The 18,487-nt window shown below is 43.7% G+C and overlaps 1 protein-coding gene across 1 annotated transcript in view; it reads left to right on the top strand.

The window, feature by feature from the left end:
* The window catches only part of LOC146234296 (aryl hydrocarbon receptor-like), a 28,998-nt gene extending 11,099 nt beyond the window's left edge, over positions 1 to 17,899 (top strand). The window contains exons 3-11 of the mRNA XM_084688808.1: positions 2,761 to 2,876; positions 6,000 to 6,089; positions 7,664 to 7,796; positions 8,127 to 8,260; positions 9,668 to 9,870; positions 10,064 to 10,173; positions 12,211 to 12,352; positions 12,851 to 14,546; positions 15,844 to 17,899. Coding sequence (XP_084544934.1) covers positions 2,761 to 2,876; positions 6,000 to 6,089; positions 7,664 to 7,796; positions 8,127 to 8,260; positions 9,668 to 9,870; positions 10,064 to 10,173; positions 12,211 to 12,352; positions 12,851 to 14,546; positions 15,844 to 15,990 — 2,771 coding nt within the window. The 3' untranslated portion in view covers positions 15,991 to 17,899. The remainder of the gene's footprint in view (positions 1 to 2,760; positions 2,877 to 5,999; positions 6,090 to 7,663; positions 7,797 to 8,126; positions 8,261 to 9,667; positions 9,871 to 10,063; positions 10,174 to 12,210; positions 12,353 to 12,850; positions 14,547 to 15,843) is intronic.
* Positions 17,900 to 18,487: the final 588 nt, after the last annotated feature.

Below are 18,487 nucleotides of genomic sequence, written 5' to 3' on the forward strand. Positions count from 1 at the left end.
CCGCTTTGCATTGTATCGCACAGCATTTTCAATATGCAACGTGCGGGACAAGGGGTGAAAATGCTGTGCGATACAATGCAAAGCGGGACAGGTGGTCACCCTAGCTGTGGTGCTGTCCTATTGTGGTGCTGTCCTGCTGTCCTGCTGTGATGTTGTTCTGCTGTTCTGCTATTGTGCTGTGGTGCTATGGCCGTCTCCTGCTGTAGTGCTGTGGTACTGTGGTGCTGTTCTGCTACTGGCAAATGTTGCATATAAGTTGATAGGACTGCTCATGGTCTAACACCTACTGAACACATACACTGGTTTGTGCACAGACACACTCATACACCCAAAACTGAGGTAGAGTGTCTCATGGGAACAGGGTCCGAGAGCACACCCAGAGGAGTGTGGTGTGAGGAAAGACCATCCACGTCCCTGACCCACACAAAGACCACCACGTCCCCAGGTGTCCAGTCCTGTCACCCCCTCAGCCCTCAGCCCCCCCTCTAATCTCCTCCTGCCCCTGTGTATGTCAGCCCTGACAGACAACAAAAGGACCTGACGCAAATCCCATTCACCCAATCATGTCAAGACATCGCTTCAGGGGTCAAGGGTCGTGATGGGTCACAGCGCCGTGTTGGAATGGGGGTCAGAGATCAACGAGACTGACCACTCGTCCTTTTCTCAGGACATCATCGGCCCCTCCAACTGGCCTTTCATTCCACAAGCAATCTGCTCCGGTTGGACTCCCTCACTATATTGATCACACAACGACTCAATAGATTCATTAGGTGACTTGTCAAGTGATAACAGCTTGACAACGACATGGTGACATAAGTTCTTGCTGTGGGTGCTACTGTGTTACGAGGTCAAACTAAAATAGCACCGTGTGGGAATATTCCATGGGAGACTACAATTATAAAATATTATTTAGTTTGGACCTGTATCTTATATTCAATCCTACTATGTCCAACCAGTGTTTACCAACTTAACTAAAGCCTAAAGATTACTTTGTAGGCCTCAGACACAAGTGCTGTTCATACAAACCGACTTACAAAGATCTTTTTGACCATGTTCGTTTTCCAAAGATCAATTATGATCAAGTATTTTAATATCAATATTGTGATCAATCCATCGGTGCTTTTACAGACAAATCAAGTGCACTCAAGTAGCTGAAACTATTTAGACCCAGGTCTCAACACCAAACACATGTAGTTACAGTATGTACACAACCATGAATCTTTGTATTGCAATACATATCTTTAAAAGTAGAAAACACTGCCATTTTAAAGAACTGACAGTTATCTTGAGATAGTAAGCCTAAACATATCTACACCTACTTCAGTAATGGTGAAGGTTGACTATTGAATGTCGAGCTGAGGGGTGAGTTTGAGGGTATGACCTTTATCGCCATTGACTATGGATACTGTAGGTTACTCTACCACCTCTGGCAGTATACAGTATGTAGGACACCTCTAGATGCTCAAGTGAACATGTTTCTACACTTTATCCATCCCTTTTTCCTCTCATCGATCCCTTTTTCCTTATTAACTCATCCCTCCTTTCACTCATCCATCCCTCCTCTCATCCATCTCGTCCCTCTCATCCATCTCATTCATCACTCATCCCTCTCATCCATCTCTCCTTCCTCTCATCCATCCCTTTCTTAACTCTTCCATGCCTGTGGAAGGTGTTGAGGAAGAAGCTTCTAGAGATTAATGGGTGAAGTGTCATGGCAACAACACAAAGAAGAGACTCCCTATAGAACAGCTGGAACCAGAGAAAAGCTGGAGCAACAGCCAATGAGAGACTCAGAAACAAGGTGGGAAGGTCGGGGGGAGGAGGAAAAGGAGAAGGACTGAGGGTAGAATGGAGTGAAGCTAGGACAGCTGCAAAGTGCAAATATAGTGATGCCTGAAGGAATAGTCACCTCAGTTCATTCTGATGCAGTGCTAATGTAACTCATTTTTCTCTCTCTCTGTCTTACTGTCTCTGTATCTCTCTTATTAGCCCTCTCACCATCACTTTCCATTTATTACTCTCCCATTCTTTCTCACTCTCTCTGAGTGCTTCTCCAACAATTTTGTATTTTCTTAATTCTGCCACAGTCACATTCTGCACAGCGTGCATAGTTATGATGAATCCCTTTGTGTTGTGTGTCACAGATGTTCCATTGGTTATTCACTGTTGTTGGACAAAAGGGATATTTAAGGATGGGCATTGTTTCTGAATGACTGCTTATTGTGCTTACACATCACTGCTTGCAGATTTTTTGACTCACTTCAAAATTATATCTATGCATAATATTTCAGGCTTGAAAAAGAGTTTGAGAGTGAAGTGAGTCACTCCCCTGTAAATATCAAGAGATTAACACAGGAGTACACAACTCAGTCAAGTCTCAGTCATACAAATTATTCCTCTTTGGTGTTTCAGTTAATAAATATGCCGATAGGATTTTAAGTTCCCAAACAAGGTTAGACCAAGATATAGGTCTCGATCTGAAGAGTCTAAAATATTTTATTTGATACATTTTTGATGAGCTGGGAGTTTGCTGTACAAACAGTACAGTGTGTTTAATCTACTAAACATAAAGCATTCTGACATTCACAGCAGTGCTTTGCAAACATTATTACAGGACTAAAGTATCTCTCTGTCTCTGTCTCTGTCCCCCCCCCCCCCACACACACACACACACACACATACTCTCTACACCGTCCACCATCCTTTCCTTCTGTCTCCTTCCATCTTTTTTTGTTTCTCTCTGCTTTCTCCATTCGACAGTAGCCCTGCAGAACCACACTAGCAACAGGGTGCCAGTCAGTGGAGGAGATGAAGACAATGGCAGTGCCCCTGGGCTGACAGACACATGGCTGTCCGAGGGAGAACTGTTACTGCAGGTGTGTGTGTGTGTGTGTGTGTGTATATATATGTCTGTGTGTGTGTGGTATAATCCTGTTTGTTCCTACTGCAATACATTACATGGATATGACCAAATCTTGTCCAACATGCAGTATATATTGTAGATGTACAGTATAGACATGTCCACCATTGCACTCAGGTTAGAACGATTCAAATGTAATTTACAAATATTCTGTAGAAAAATAAATTGACAACTGACTTCAAGCACATTTACAGTACATATGGATGTGCAGATCATTGTACTCTGTCATCACATTTAAATTCTGTTCAAGTAGGTACAACAGTTTAATGAAATGTTTTAGCTGCTGGGGAACTGTGTTGATCTGAGTGTCTGGACCACTTTCATGTTTTTGTTTGGGATGAAATCTCTTTGGGTTTGGAGTAGCTCAAGAAAAGCTTATCAGTGGATGTCAGTCTGCTGCTGTCAGAGCCCCTCCGGACGAAACAGCTGATCTCCGTTCGGACCTAGCAAAATACAGCTAGATCAACAATGGCTCAACATGTCCTCAGAACCAAGGTTATCAAGAGAAGACCATCTTAGCATTGAAAAATATGCGTATTTGAGACTTGTTCCAATCCAAACAGTCTTTTTTTATTAATAGAGTTTGGAATTCAACTGTTTAACTCTAACCTCATCCCTATATCTAGTCAGTGAGGGTACGGTTTCGGTTTTCGTTGCACACAAGTTTTAGGTCTCTTGTAATCTCTGTAACTGTACATATATTCACTATCAACATCTATAAACCTGTGTTTACCTATCTCCCTAAATAATTACAACATAATTCTACCTTCTAGATCGATATTCTGTCTGTGGTTAGTTAGATGACTGCATGTAAGTCCGATATGTAGACAGGCATGTGTTTGGTGAACACAGTTGGAGGTTGTATAGATATCCTCTTGACTAGAGCTCTGACAGAGATAACAGCTCTCTGAGGTTTGTGAGCTGAGTACTCGTAACGCTCAGCAATGAGACAGGGTTGATGATAAAGTTTAGAGAGAGCTTCTTGGCTGCTCTTCTGGATTTGCTGGAGTCATTAATTTTCCAGTCCAGTTCCCCCCAAAGGATTCCACACTGGCGTTCCAGAAGAAAAGTCTGTCTGGCAACCATCTCCACCCTGGGAGGGTAGTTTAATTATTATGATAAGAACTACAACTCCCAGATGAGTTCCTAATTAAGCATGAACACTCATTTTTAAGATTTAGAACAAGAAGTAGAAGAAGAAGAAATTCTAAAAGAAATACAAGAAAAATAGCTAAAAAATAAGTTACAAAATGAGGGTGGTCAGGCAGTGAACTTCAAAAAGCAACTGTGGAACATTTAAGGAGACAAGAAGAAATTGAAAACTAGTTGGCGGGCAGACTGAAACCTATTTCTGACTTGACTCTAAGTTTGCTTCTTTGCTGTGGTTCACTTAAGATCCTCTGTAGTAAATTATGGAGGAGCTGTGAGGAAATGAATTATTCAGAGGTGAAGGGGAGCAAAATACCTAAATGTATTAAAGGTACAATAGGTAAGATCTTTTCAGTGAAAAAAGGGACGTTAAAGTCATAATATAGGTAAAGACCATTTTTACACAGGATTGCCCAATTTCTATCTTCATAAATAAATATGCATATTTATTTAAAATACACAGAAAAATAATTTATAACATGTAAGTACACGGATGAAAATTCTCCAAATGTTTGGATGTTTGATATTAGTTTAAACAATAGGTTTGGTGGTGATACAGTTAAAAATATAAGTAAAAACCTGCCCCAACGCCAACTGACAGCAGCACACCTCACAATTTTTCCAGAAATTGTACCCTCTCTAGTATGATTTATTTTATAACGTCATATTTTGCTGTTTTAATTGAGAATTGACTTTTTTTATACTTGAAAATTCTCAAGTATAGCTTTATATTTTGGATGAAGGATAGTCTCTTACAAGTAACTTACAAAATAGACTGAGACGGACTATGTGCATCCTGCAAAGCAAAAGCCATAAGATTTTAGCAACTACATTCAGGGCTGCGTTTCCCGATAACGATGGATCGTAGCAACGATCGAGCAAAAAATAAACCATCGATATTTCTTACGTGCGTTTCCCAAACATGCTCGTAAGGAGTAGGGTAATCTATGCGCTTTAAAGAGTTACGAATTTTCAAGAGACACTTGAGGTACGATGTCTTTGGGAACGGCCCGTAAAACTAAGATTCGTCCTACGATGGATTCAACGATCAATTTAGGCTTACGACGCTTTCGGGAAACGCAGCCCGGGTAAGACCCAGGCTATAATCACGCAAATTACTTTAATGTCACCTGAGAACAAGAGGACTCTCCAGATCCACAGCTGCTCAATGGTGATTGAATACAAGACAGTACAATGTGTGAGTTTAAAGCATCCAGAAAATATAACAGCCACTTGAATTGGACACTTGGGGCCTGTTGGCGTTACTAAAATACAAACACTTTTTACAGCATGGCAATGTTCTTTAAATAACAGCAAGCATTCCTTCAAGCCTTGAAAAGAGAACATTAAAATTGTAGATGATGGTAAATGGTCCATGTGAGATGTTTAAACCAGTAATAATGCTGGTTATTAGGGTAAAACATCAAACTTAATATTTTTGTTTGTATTGTACAGCTTACACAAAGAAAGGGCCAGAGATAATTGAGGTGAATCACAAGCTGGAAGAGCAACATTACATCATCAGTCTTACTCATCAGTTAGCTTGTGGGTGAACGCAGTAATGGGACGTGTGTGTACAGATGTGTATGTGTTTCTCATTGCCGTATACATGTATTGGTGTGGGTGGGCATGTGTTTAGTATGTTTAAAGGGCTTGTGTGTGTGTGTGTGTTTGATTTGGTTGCCATCCCTCGGTTTGTTCTGTGTGAATGAGGTAGATATCTTTGCACGTCTGTTTATTTGTTTGTTTTCTAACTCATGTCCCCATGTGAGTGGGGGGTGGAGTGTTTAGTGGGGTGGAAACACAGGACCAGCTGTTCCCATTTGGAGACTAGCGATAAAGGACTAATACAAACTCTTATTTCCCTCTTATATCGTGCTCTCCTAACCTCAATCTTTGTGTCCTCTGCTCTCATATGTTTGGCCCATAGGCTCTGAATGGTTTTGTCCTGGTGGTCACTGCAGATGGGACAATCTTCTACTCCTCTCATACCATCCAGGATTATCTGGGCTTCCACCAGGTACTGTCTGTCCCTCTTCTCTCTCTGTAGCCCACCCCAGCCAGGAGGAGGTTGTGGGGGGTGGGCCAGGGGGTCCCGTGACTGAGCACTCACCAGCCCATTAAAGCATGACCAAGTGCTTCAGACCATCTACCCCATTCAGAAATGACAAACAGGCATCTGTTAGGACAGCTTGATCGCCTTTGGGGTCTTGACTGACTAATAACGTTAATCCCCCTAGGTCAGATCCTTCGACATGCAAAGTTTGCAAACACATATATAGATAATCTTGCCTTGACACCTGTTTATGAAAGATACATGCACTATATTTCATGATCTACCTCAACCCTATCTGGTTTTGGTTATTGGTTATGTGTCCACATGTTGTATCAGTGCTGTGCTATTATTGGGGTTAGGGTTCAGCACAAAGGGTACATGCACTCTAAATCATATTAGTTGTTGTCAAGAAGTGCCTAAATCAAGTGTGCCCATGAATATACAGTATAAATATACCCATCTGATCTGCGTGTAGTTTTACCATTTATACAGTGGTGTTCTTCAGGCTCTATGGCCAATGTTGAGGTGTGGAGTTCTGGATTAGTCATGATGAAGCCTTACTTGACCACGGGTTAACACTCCAGGACCAACAGGGAGGTGTTCCATAAAGAGATAACCTGCGGCTGCTATTGGATTTTCCCAGCTTATACTGGGTCTTACTCCCTAACATGGTATGACCTAGCTAATTCTAAGTCCACTTTTTTAGTTGTGTATTGGGGATCATTGTTTGGTGAGTCTGTAACCAGGAAATCTATCATATGATATACAACACTTCCTGCTGCATGGTGTATGATCTGTAGTAGTGCACATGACACTCTAGATCAATACAATCTACCAAATACACATTGACAGCAGTTTGTTAACACACACAAACTCTCTTTCACACACACACACACATCAGACCCTCTGAATAGATCAGGGCCAGGCTTGCGTGCCATGTCTGCTGGGAGCGGTCAGGGGGCCTTGTCTGGACACAGACCCCCTGATGGTGCAGAGAGCTGGAGGAAAGAAAAAGAGAGAGAGAGAGGAAGAGAGGGAGAGAGAAAGTGACAGAGAGAAAGAGATGCAGAGAAAGAACTATAGAGACTATATAACTATAGAGAAAGAGACTTGAAAAAGATAATTGACATGGAGAGAGAAAAGGGGACAGATAGAGGCAAAGTGAGATACAGAGAGAAACAGGAGAGAGACAGATACAAAGAAGGAGAGAGAGAGAGGTGGTCAGAGATAAGGAGATTATTAATAGCATGGCCTTTAGTGCAGTGACCAGCAGTAGCAGCCATGGGAGTGGACAGCAGTTTTCTGCCCAGCACAGCATCGTGGCTCCACGCCCAGGGCCAGTTTGGAGGGTGACGCAGGTAAATAAGCCCAACCAACCCACAGGGAACTGCAGTCCACTCCAGTTGATCTGATCTGCACATCCCCTCTGTAAAAAGCCTGGCTCTGTCACTGTCTTGAATCCGTTACAATTTAAAAGCAAATTTAGATTGTATAATTTTGATGCAATCTCTATCTCTCTCTCTCCCCCTCTCCCCCAGACGGATGTCATGCACCAAAGTGTGTATGATCTGGTCCACACTGAGGACCAACAAGAGCTGAGGAGAAACTTGCACTGGGCTCTCAACCCGCCGCCTGCCACTGTTGTCCTGGTGTCCCAGGACTCCACCCCAGGTAATGCTCCCGGCACTCTCCCACGCCCCCATACCTGGACCCTCCCTCCAGAATACAATACAATTGTATAAACAATAGGCAATGCAGCATTGATTTGGTTGCCACAGAACCTCAAATCAAGTCACATTCTGGTACACAAAAGGGGACAGATTCAAACAGGACCCAGAATCTACTCATATAAAGACAAATTAAGTTATCTATCAAACAATCAAAAGATTCCAGTCTTCTATGTAGAGCTTGTTGGTGACGATGAGGTCCTGATGGTATGCTCTCCCCCATTTCCTCTGCTCTCCTCTGTACTTGTCTGCTCTGCTGTCCTCTCCTCTTCAGACATTGAGCCTGACAGCAGCGCTGCCATGGTGACCTATAACCCCGAGCAGCTTCCTCCAGAGAACTCCTCCTTCCTGGAGAGAAGCTTCGTCTGTCGTTTCCGCTGCCTCTTGGACAACTCCTCTGGATTCCTGGTAGGTGGGAGGGAGGTCAACAAACACGGTGTGGGGTGTAGGCACAGTTGTGACTGAATGTGCCTATATTGTATGTGAATACAGATTTGTTTTTAGTATTATTTCTACCATAGTCAGGACGACTTCTGTTAGTGAACAACCATCAGACTTCTACAGAAGATTATCCTTGTTTGAGATATTCTGTGTGTATTTGTGTATGTATGCATGGGTCTGGTGTTTTTGTAAATGTAACGCAAGTGTCATTCCTAGTTTGCACTCGACGCAAAGCCGACTTTTTCCTCCACAGACGCATGTCGAAATGACTTTGCGCTCCCGTGGGCGGTTCAGCGAAAAAGGAGGCGTGTTCCGGCGCAAACGTTCCCTGGTGCTATTTTGCAGTTTCCGAAAAACAATTCCGTCACTAACCGGGAAAAACGTGGTCTAAAGTCAATGGCGTAATATTCAGATGCTATTTTAAGGGCGCAAGCTTGGTCCGTGCGCACTGCTAGCGAGGCCAGGGTCTTCTTTCTGCAAAGCTACGTTACATTGTTTTGATTTATGGCGTGTTACATTTCTTCAATGATTATAAAAAGATCATAAGAGATTTCTATGTATGTGAACTTCATTTGTAACAACGGTGGCAATTTCCTCCCATGACTGTTTAACCGAAGCTAATTTGGTTATGTTTCTTCTCCCATGCCCATCAGAATCAAAATTCGGTTTATTCGCCATGAAGATTATGTTACACAAATACGCGAATTGCTGTGGTAGGAAGGTTCAAACAATAAACATATGCTGGTATAAATTAAGTACATTACTTAAACTAATTCTAAGAACTAAACAATTTAAAAATATAACAATTTAAAAAAATTAAATATATGCTGCTCTGCCTGTCTCATACAATGTCACTTCTCTATATTTTACGACCCTGACGACAACGTCGATCTCCTCGGCTGTGAACCGCTGGCGTGCGCCTGGCAAATCTGCCATTATAATAGCAATTCGCCATGGAACAAGCGCTGCTCTTAAAGGGAATGTGAGATGATGCTCTGATTGGTTTATTGCACGTTACGCCCAAACCACACCTATTAGTAATGTAGCTACTTCAGACCAACCCTTTTTAGATTTGCGCCAGGCGCAAAGTCATTTATCCCGACGGCAAAATAACAACCAAGCTGAAGTCACGCCCACAAAGTTACTTGCGCTTTGCGTTTTGATACTTGCATTTCAGATCGTCAAAATAGGGGGGGTATGTGTTTTTGTGTGCGTGTGTTTGAGGTGCATGATTGTGTGTGTGTGCAGACATACATCTGTTTTTTGTGCATATTTATTTGTCATGTGCATGCGCATGTGAGTGTTTGTGTGTGCATGTATGCCGATGGTGCTTGTATGTATTTATTTGGTGTGTGTGTGTGTGTGTCTTTCCAGGCTCTGAACCTCCAGGGCAGGCTGAAGTTTCTCCATGGCCAGAACCAGAGGCAGGACAACGGGGGCAAGGTGCCTCCCCAGCTGGCCCTGTTCACCATCGCCACCCCCCTCCAGCCCCCCTCCATCCTGGAAATCCGCACCAAGAACATGATCTTCAGAACCAAACACAAGCTGGACTTCACCCCCATGGCTTGCGACGCTAAGTAATAACGTTCACCTTTGTGTTAATGTTTCGTACAAGTAGGCATATTCTCATGTTAAAATGCAGAATTTATTATTAGAATATACCAAACAATGCTGGTGACTTCCATGACAGCTTTAGTCAAATTATGGGTTGCAGATGGCATGACACCACTCAACATGGTCGTGTTTTGAGCCTGCAATGTGTCTTTGCAGGGGAAAGATTGTTCTGGGCTACACAGAGGCAGAACTCAGGGTACGAGGCTCTGGGTACCAGTTCATCCACGCTGCCGACATGCTGTACTGTGCTGAGAACCACGTCAGAAGTAAGACCTGCCGAAAAAGCTTTGGAATTGTCTGTATCCGCCTGACTGTCATTAGTTCAGGATCTGAAGAAAAGTCTTTATCTGCTTGACAGACAACCACATGCTCACCTTTTTAAACTGCATGAAATAATGTCCGTTTTGTTATGCACAAAAAAACAGCTACCTTTTTAACAGCTACCTTCCTGTCAATTTATTTGTTTTAAAGGGGTCATTGACTATTTTTGGGGGGTATTTCACACTGTTCCTTAAGGTCTCCAAATAGGGTATGTAACATTGGTTGGGCTGAAAATGGCCTTGGAGCTGTTCTATGAGCCCTGGTGAATCCTGGGAAATAGCCTGGGAAAACAAGAGGTTTTCTCCTTTTATGGTATGCTCATGAATATATAGATGAGCTGCGCGCTGATTCGTTGGTTTACAACGAGTGAAGCTGCGGAGCAAAGATGCAACACGGCCAACAGCACTCACTGAAACATTGAAAGTGGAGACTTGAAATAAAAATTTACAAAAAAATCTATTGTGTCTACACAACACTGTTTTCAACAGATTGACTAGATATCATTTGAAATAACGTTAGTTGTTTCCACTCCTGTTGTCGAAGCAAACATGATCGACCAGTATAGCTTAGTAAACAAACTATTGTGATTAAACTCGGCTTCAGTTAGCCTTAGCTATCTTGCTGAAAAATAGATCTGGACAAACATGCATCTTGAATTGTAGATTTACATGACAACACGGGTTATGTATGTGAATGAAAAAGTCAGGAATATGAAATAACATTTGCCAACCATTGCCAATAAACTAATTCATCACATATACTACCAATGCTAGATACCGACAGGATACGTTAGCATTGCTAATAACTGTTAGCGACAATATTTTACTACAGCTTGCGGTTGTGATGAACATAAGATCGGAACAGCACCTCTTTTCAGCAACAGCTTCATAGCAATTCCGGATTTACAGTCCCAGGTTTTCAAAACTATCCTCTGTAAAATGGTTTGAGCAAATGTGTAATTGAGGGTCGAACTGCACAGGGATCGTCTCATAGACAAGCCCGTTGAGGGTTCGGTTCCTTGGGAAGATTCTGAAACGCGTCAGCATTCCCTGTGCAGGCTGGAACACTGCATTTCCGACCATAGTCCATTTTCAATATCCTTGAAAAACGTTCTTCTTTGTAATTCCGTGGAAGAACACACTGCAGCACGCAGCAAATGTTGGGGCATGACAAAGGTACAGACCAGAGCCAAAAAAGGCGTCAATTCGGTGGCTTTTTCAAAACCTACCGTTTTACAGCTACATTTTTAATTGTGCGATAGGAAAGAGGTGTCAATGGACTTTGAGGTTCACTGTATGTCCATTTTACGCACCGAACTGTCGTTATTCAACTATGACAAGGTAATATCGGTTTTGTAATAAATTACCCATTTAATCTGGGCCTATTAAATCTGGTTAAATATCTTGTCCTCAACTAGTATGTAAGTGATTATCTTCTCTGGCCTCAGCAGTTTATGATGTACATCCTGCAAAATGACTTTTTAAGGTAGTATTGGGCCATGGTAGAGTGAGTCCTGTCAGAAATAGTTTGTACATTTGGGACTGGTTGAGTCAAAGACTGGTCACAGAGTTTGGACAGCTTTCCTGAATAATCCTCCTGGATTACGGAGCAGATTGAGAAAAGCCACAGAGCCACTAGAGGATAGGACAGCCCCACAAATCTTCACAGCATGAGTGCAGAAGCCATGATCCATAAACTAAACACAGACACACAATGAGGCGGAAACTCTGCTGGACCCAGTTTACCTTTTTACGTATGTTTGAACTTGTAGAATCTCTCGACCTAAAAGCAGGCTTATGGGTTCATGTTGTTTCGTGAGTCGACTAAACTATCTATAACATTCTCAAGTGAAAGCTAGAAGAAGCCAACTTCCATCTTAATTCACTCCACTCTGATATAAAAAATGAACTGAAGCAGGTTATGTGTGTGTTCGGGGTTCCCCCCTCCCGTCTGAGTGCTGTGAGTGCTTCCTGTGGTTGCAGTGATGAAGACGGGGGAGAGCGGTCTCACCGTGTTCCGTTTGCTCACCAAGGACAACCGCTGGAAGTGGGTCCAAGCCAATGCCAGGCTGGTCTACAAGAACGGCAAACCAGACTACATCATTGCCACGCAGAGGCCCCTCGTGTAGGTCCACTTCCTGTCCCACTCTCGAGTCTACTCTCCCAAACACACGTCGTAGGCAAATTACGTCTGCATATGTAACAATCTGATCTGTTGTTCTGACTGGTATTGCATCAAACCCCTGACATAAGCAGGGCACATAGAACCACTTTGATGACGATATCTCCCAGAGGAAGTGTTGATGATCCTAGACAAGACAGTATGTCCTCCTCCAGAGAAACTGGTGACCAGAATAGTGTGGAACATGGCTACAGTATGTCACACAGACACAGATCAGGGCCATTATGAAAGGCAATGTGTTCATGTCACAGTTACTATAAAGTTACCACAGAATCAGCATTTTGTAATAGCAAACCTTTGCAGAGTTCTGGTTTAGAAGTTTAGAAGTGTTGTGTCCATAAACAAAGAAGCTGGTGTACCTTCGCCTGCACTACTAACTGTATTCAGCACTCTCTACTGGATTTACTGATGAGTATTGTGGGATGTTTGTTGTCCACACAGGGAGGAGGAGGGAGGGGAGCACTTGAGGAAGCGCTCCATGCACCTCCCCTTCACTTTCGCCACGGGCGAGGCCCTGCTCTACCAGTCCAACCACCCCATCGCCGGCTTCTCCGACGGCGTCCAGGGCTCTGAAAAGAACGGCGGCAGGTCAAAGAAAGGTCGGACGTCCAGAGATGGCCTCGACCCAGGCTCCCTGTTGGGGGTGCTGATGAGCCAGGATGAGTCTGTGTACGTGTGCCAGCCCGCCCTGGAGTCCAAGCTATCCTTCCACAGCAGTCTGTTCGGGGACGGGGGGAGCTTCGCTGACCCAAACCCCTCTGCCATGCTCCTGGGCTGGGACAAACCCGACAACAGGGTGGTGGAGCCAGGGCTACCGGAGCCGGGCCCCAGCTTCGACCCACTCCTGGCGACCCTAGACTCCCTCTCGCTTGGAGGTCCGGTGGCAGATGAGGAGAACAGGGAGGGCTGTTCCAACGGGGAACTGTTTGGGGCGCTGGAGGGTCTGGGGCTTAGCGCTGAGGACCTGGAGCTCCTGCTGCTGGACGAGCGGATGATTCGGGTGGAGATGGACCCTGAGCGGCCGCCCAGCCTCGACGACCTGCTATCCAATGATGAGATCCTCTCCTACATCCATGACTCGCTCGAGTCCAAGACGGAACCAATGGAGGACGGGGGTTCAGGTTCCTGCTCTGTCATCCCTCCAACCACCTCCACTACCACTATCCCTTCAGCCTCCGAGTCCAGCCCTGCCCCGGCCCCTGGCCTCCAATCTGCCTACCCTCTCCACAGATCCCCCCTGCTCGGCCCTGCGCCCATCCTGCAGCTCTCCCAGCAGATGCAACAGCACCTGAACATGAGGCCGGGGAAGGTGGTCCAAGACTGGGACCAGCTTAGCAACCTCCTGGCTCACCCCGCTGCCAACGGGCTCTGTGGACAGAACGAGAACCAGACAATACACACCAATGGACAGTGGACTGCCCAGGCTGTTCTAGCCAGCTCTAGGATTCAGGTGGACCAATGTCACACACAACAGCAGACTCTGACTAACAGGAAGCTCGATGGAGGGCTCCCTCAGCAGTCAATGCACCAACACTACCTCCAACAACAACAACTGCATCAGCCCCACAGACTCCCGAGCCAGCTCCCTCCACGCCATATCAGACAGAACGGCGCCAATCTCAACGGACTATGTAGCATCCAGATTGCGGGTTACCCAGCTGGCAAACAGCAGTGGCAGAACTACAGCTGCAGCCAACCAGATGACTACAACACAGGGTCAAGGGTCGAGAGCACACACAGCAACTCCTGCCTCAGCAATGGCCATGTCACGGCCTGCACAAACGCCGCTATCAGCACCTGTGCAGATTACAGCGTGCCGGACATTTCTGGCATGGATTTTACCATCAACGGTGGAACGTATGGGGGGAATGGAGGGCCCCATCATTGTGGGGGGGAAGTGGGGGTGGCAACCTACCAGAGGATTACCCAGAAGCAGCTGCAGCAGGAAGGGCAACCGCTGCCCCCTCCCCTGGCACAGGTGCTTTCCAGCCTGGCGCAGGGCCCACCCCCCAATGCCACGCTAGAGCAGATTCTGGGGGCGGGGGTGGGGGTGGGACAGCCCTACGCACAGCTCCCCTCACTGGACAGTTATGGAATGGTTTCTGCAGACATCCCTCACGACCCTGACCACAACAAGGTGAGGTGCACAAACCTAACCCTAACCCTGCTTCCAGGCTACTAATGTTGTTGCTTTGCCTCAGACTTTGTTATCTCGTTTTGGAGACAAGTTTGTCAGTGACTGGTCCAGCTTCATATCCATTTCCCATCCCCCATATTCAAGAGACAGAATAACAAACAGCATAAGCTGCTTCAAGAACAGGAAGGCTTCAGAGAGGCGTCCGAGGGGAAAGAAGTACTGTCAATTGTGGCAACCTCAGTTCTGAATCATCTCCCTGTTGCCTTTGCTTTGTTGATGTTGTTTTGGGAGAGTAGAATGGAGGACTTACTGTAAAATTATGAGGAGAAGGACGGGGGGAATAATTATCTTATTGTTGTCATGATGAGGAAGGGCTGGTTCGGCGCTGGTTTGTGACCAAATCTCATGGAAAAAAGAAAAATTGATGAAAAAGCTGAAAGCTGTTAGTCAGCTACATCGCCTTTCATCCGTTCAGGATGTGCTTGTGAATCCAGGGTCAGTGATCTGAACAGAAAGGCACGTTGTGAAGCCTGAGTAGTCCCTCACAGTCCCTCCCCACTCCCCACACAACCTACAAATTGTTGGTGTAGCCATTACCTAATAAAGACAGAGTCATAGGCTAGTGGAGGGAGGATGGGGGGGGTTGGGGGCAAAGAGGGCAGAGGGCAGCAAGCTTGCACTGACCGACGGCTGCAAAAAACTGCTGTCAGCACTTTCTATTCAAGAGGGATTGCCACTTAGTTTTTCTCTGATGATCAGAGTAGAAGTGTGTAGGGGGCAGGGAGCTGGAACAACCTGGTAGGGACAAGGGTTAGTTAGCTTAGTGTGTCCTACAATTCAACAACCAGCGATGAGACTGCAAGGGTCTGTTGTTCTGGGGTGAACCCCATCACCACTGCTCTAACAATCTGAAGCTCAAATTCAGAATTAAAATGTCAATATCTGTTTACACAATGAGAGGACAGTTTCATCCCAGACCTGCTGAAGGGTCTGGTACAGTTTGAACTTCAAAGGTCACCTCTGAATAATAGGTCATGAGGGGTTTATATGTAACCTCTGGCTCTGTCACGTGTGAGGCTTCTGTGCAGTTCAGAGCGCTCGGTTGAAACCTGTAGTGTGTTCTAATTAGTTGACAGATTATGCCTCATCATTGCTATCATGTCTAACTAATAAAAGATCTCTCAACAATTCTTTTAAAACACATCTAGATGCAATCTGTCGATGGTTACTGACAGAATCCATATGCAAGGCTTGAATTTTTTTTTCAATATATAACCTTTTTCCTCTTTTTTTCCAGATGGAAAATGGCTGCATTCTTAGCACCACCTTTCCAGCTGGCTGTGTTCTGCCTAATGGAAATCCTGTAGTGCCCCCTAATGGTCAGCTGCCCTGCCCTGAGACATTGTCCAGCCTCCCAGACTCCCAGACCACAGGCTATCTCTGACCCAGAGGAGACGGATCAGGACTCAGATTTAGCCACCCAAGGAGCTGCCTTTTAGTACTCATACACCACGTGGGGGGAGAGTCAGGACAGTATGTTTTTAGTACTCTTTTTGTTGGTTGGATTGTTTTGTACTGTGAGTAATTATCATTTGGAGTTCTTTGTTTACAAGATGCAGTCACAGCTTGAGTCAAGATTTCTTCCAGATGAAAACAGAGGAGAAACTAGTTTTACACTGTTTTTTTCCCTCAATAGTTTTGTTTCCTAATCTTAAATTAACGAGGATTTTCAGTAAGGAGGCTTTACCCCAGCATCATTACATGCCCTAAGGGGCCTTCATCATTACTATGATTTTTGACTTGACAGTGTCGTCATTAGGGATTTTTAGCCTCACAACAGGAATGTAAGCATAAATCATACAAACTCCATGGTCATGTGAATTATATTTTCTATCTAATAATGAGATTAGGGGACACATTCCGGAGGGGAAAATTTGGAATCATAAAAATCTAGTAGGAAGTTTACAGCACTTTATTCCACCGCCTAGTAATACCAGTAGTGTAGTAGGGGTTGTTCATCCTGGTCCAAAACACAACCCAACAACCTGTGTTTCATGTTTCATATTTGAAGGTTCTGTTCTGATGTGTGTTGGGATGTCTATAAGTTATCATTTTATTTGTTTTATTGGTGAAATTTCAGGTTGATGTCATTCACTGGGACAGACACTTTGGTACAATTGTCAGTATTATTATTGTTTTCTCACTTGAATTTTCCTTTAGTTGTTGTTATTGTCGTTGATTCTTTACCTTTGGGTGAGTCTTCCAGTACTTAGGGAAACTGTGACTGATAGCAAACACTTGATTTGAACTTTACCATTATTTATTCATATAGATTTTTCATGGCAGACGTACTGTAGGTCATGGATGATATTGCTGACTCTGAGGAACAGTGATGCTTACTGTAATGGAACCTCCGGAATCCCACCACACTTTCCACTTTTATGTTTCATGTCAGTCAAACAAGCATTTGATAGTATTTTCCACAGTCTCTTACCCAAGTTTGATAAACAGGACCAGATTCAATCTCTGAATATAATTTTTTCCGAATCTGCAGGTTACCAGGTTCTAATAAGGTCTATCAATAATTTAACAATATATTTACAAACACTGAAAACCAAATGTGAGTATTAAAAAGGTCTCTTCTGGAAGGATACAGTTTTGAATGTTTTATGTATAAAGTCAGTGTTATACATAATTGAAATAATACATAATTGAATTATTTCTTCATGAAGATGCTGAGAGAGATTTTCACATAGTTGTTACATTAAGGGGATTATTATTAATATAATGGTGACAATCATTATTATGTTTAAGTTGAAACCTGATACACAAGTGGTTTTATGTTCTCAGACTCAACTCAGTTTACTTGTATTTTATTTTCTACAAAGAAAATGTTTGCTATATTGAAAATGATTGATGTGAACTATTAACATTGTGATTTTCACAAATTATATAAAAACCAACAAACAAACTTTGCTTTGAGAAAGACAGGTATGTAAATATATTTGTTTTTTTGCATCAGTTCACTTGTTTTAAGCACTGTTTTTAAAACACACTGTTGCTTATTGATCTCTTGTATTGACTCAGTTTTATTATACATTGTAAATACTTATGATTAATGCCACTCAAAAAAACAAGTCGACTCCTCTGCTATTTTAAAAATGGTGCCATATTACTGAAATGTGTAAAACTTTACATTGACTTCATTTGAAGTATTTTAGGAAGTCACTTTAACATTATTTTAATTAACAGAATATGTAGATATTTCAATAATGGAAAGTGGATACATTTTGACCCATGTCCTGTGACTGCTTGTCTAAAATGTATTATTTTGGTCCTTTGAAATAAAATGTTACTGCAATCACATTTAAACATCTTGAGGTATATAACTTTGCCGATCAATATTTAACAAATGTGTTTTCAGATGGTGTTTTCGGTTTGAAAGGCTTTGGTCATTTACTGGGTTCAGCTCACAGTTCACGGCTACAGCTGGTGATGGAATAGCAGTGTGTTACTAAGCATCTGGAGGAACTCTCTCCTCCAGCATGGTCATGGACCTCTTTTTTCTGCCCAGAAATTCACCTTTGAACCTTCTGCTTGCAGTCTCTGTTTTTACAGTGTGTACCCTGGATGGAAAAAATAGAAAACTTATGGGAACTACTGTGTTCTGGGTCTTGGACCACAGCCTTGCACTCATCAGCAGTATGAAAATAGAATTGTTGCTTTTGGTTGAGCAAAGGAACATATCATACAGCTACTGTTGCTGCTTCAGTAGATGGACCCAGACTGGAAGATGTCCCCCACAATGCCTGAACAGTAATGCTTAGTGATCAGCACATTTCCAGAGGGGGAGGACATATCCAACATGGTTGGATGGAGAGTAGGGAGGGGGTGGAGGAGCAGTCACAATATTGTGAACGTCTGTATGCCAGGGTATCATG

The sequence above is a fragment of the Hypomesus nipponensis genome, chromosome 23 (assembly GCF_054491055.1).
Source record: "Hypomesus nipponensis isolate SF chromosome 23, ASM5449105v1, whole genome shotgun sequence".
NCBI lineage: Eukaryota > Metazoa > Chordata > Actinopteri > Osmeriformes > Osmeridae > Hypomesus > Hypomesus nipponensis.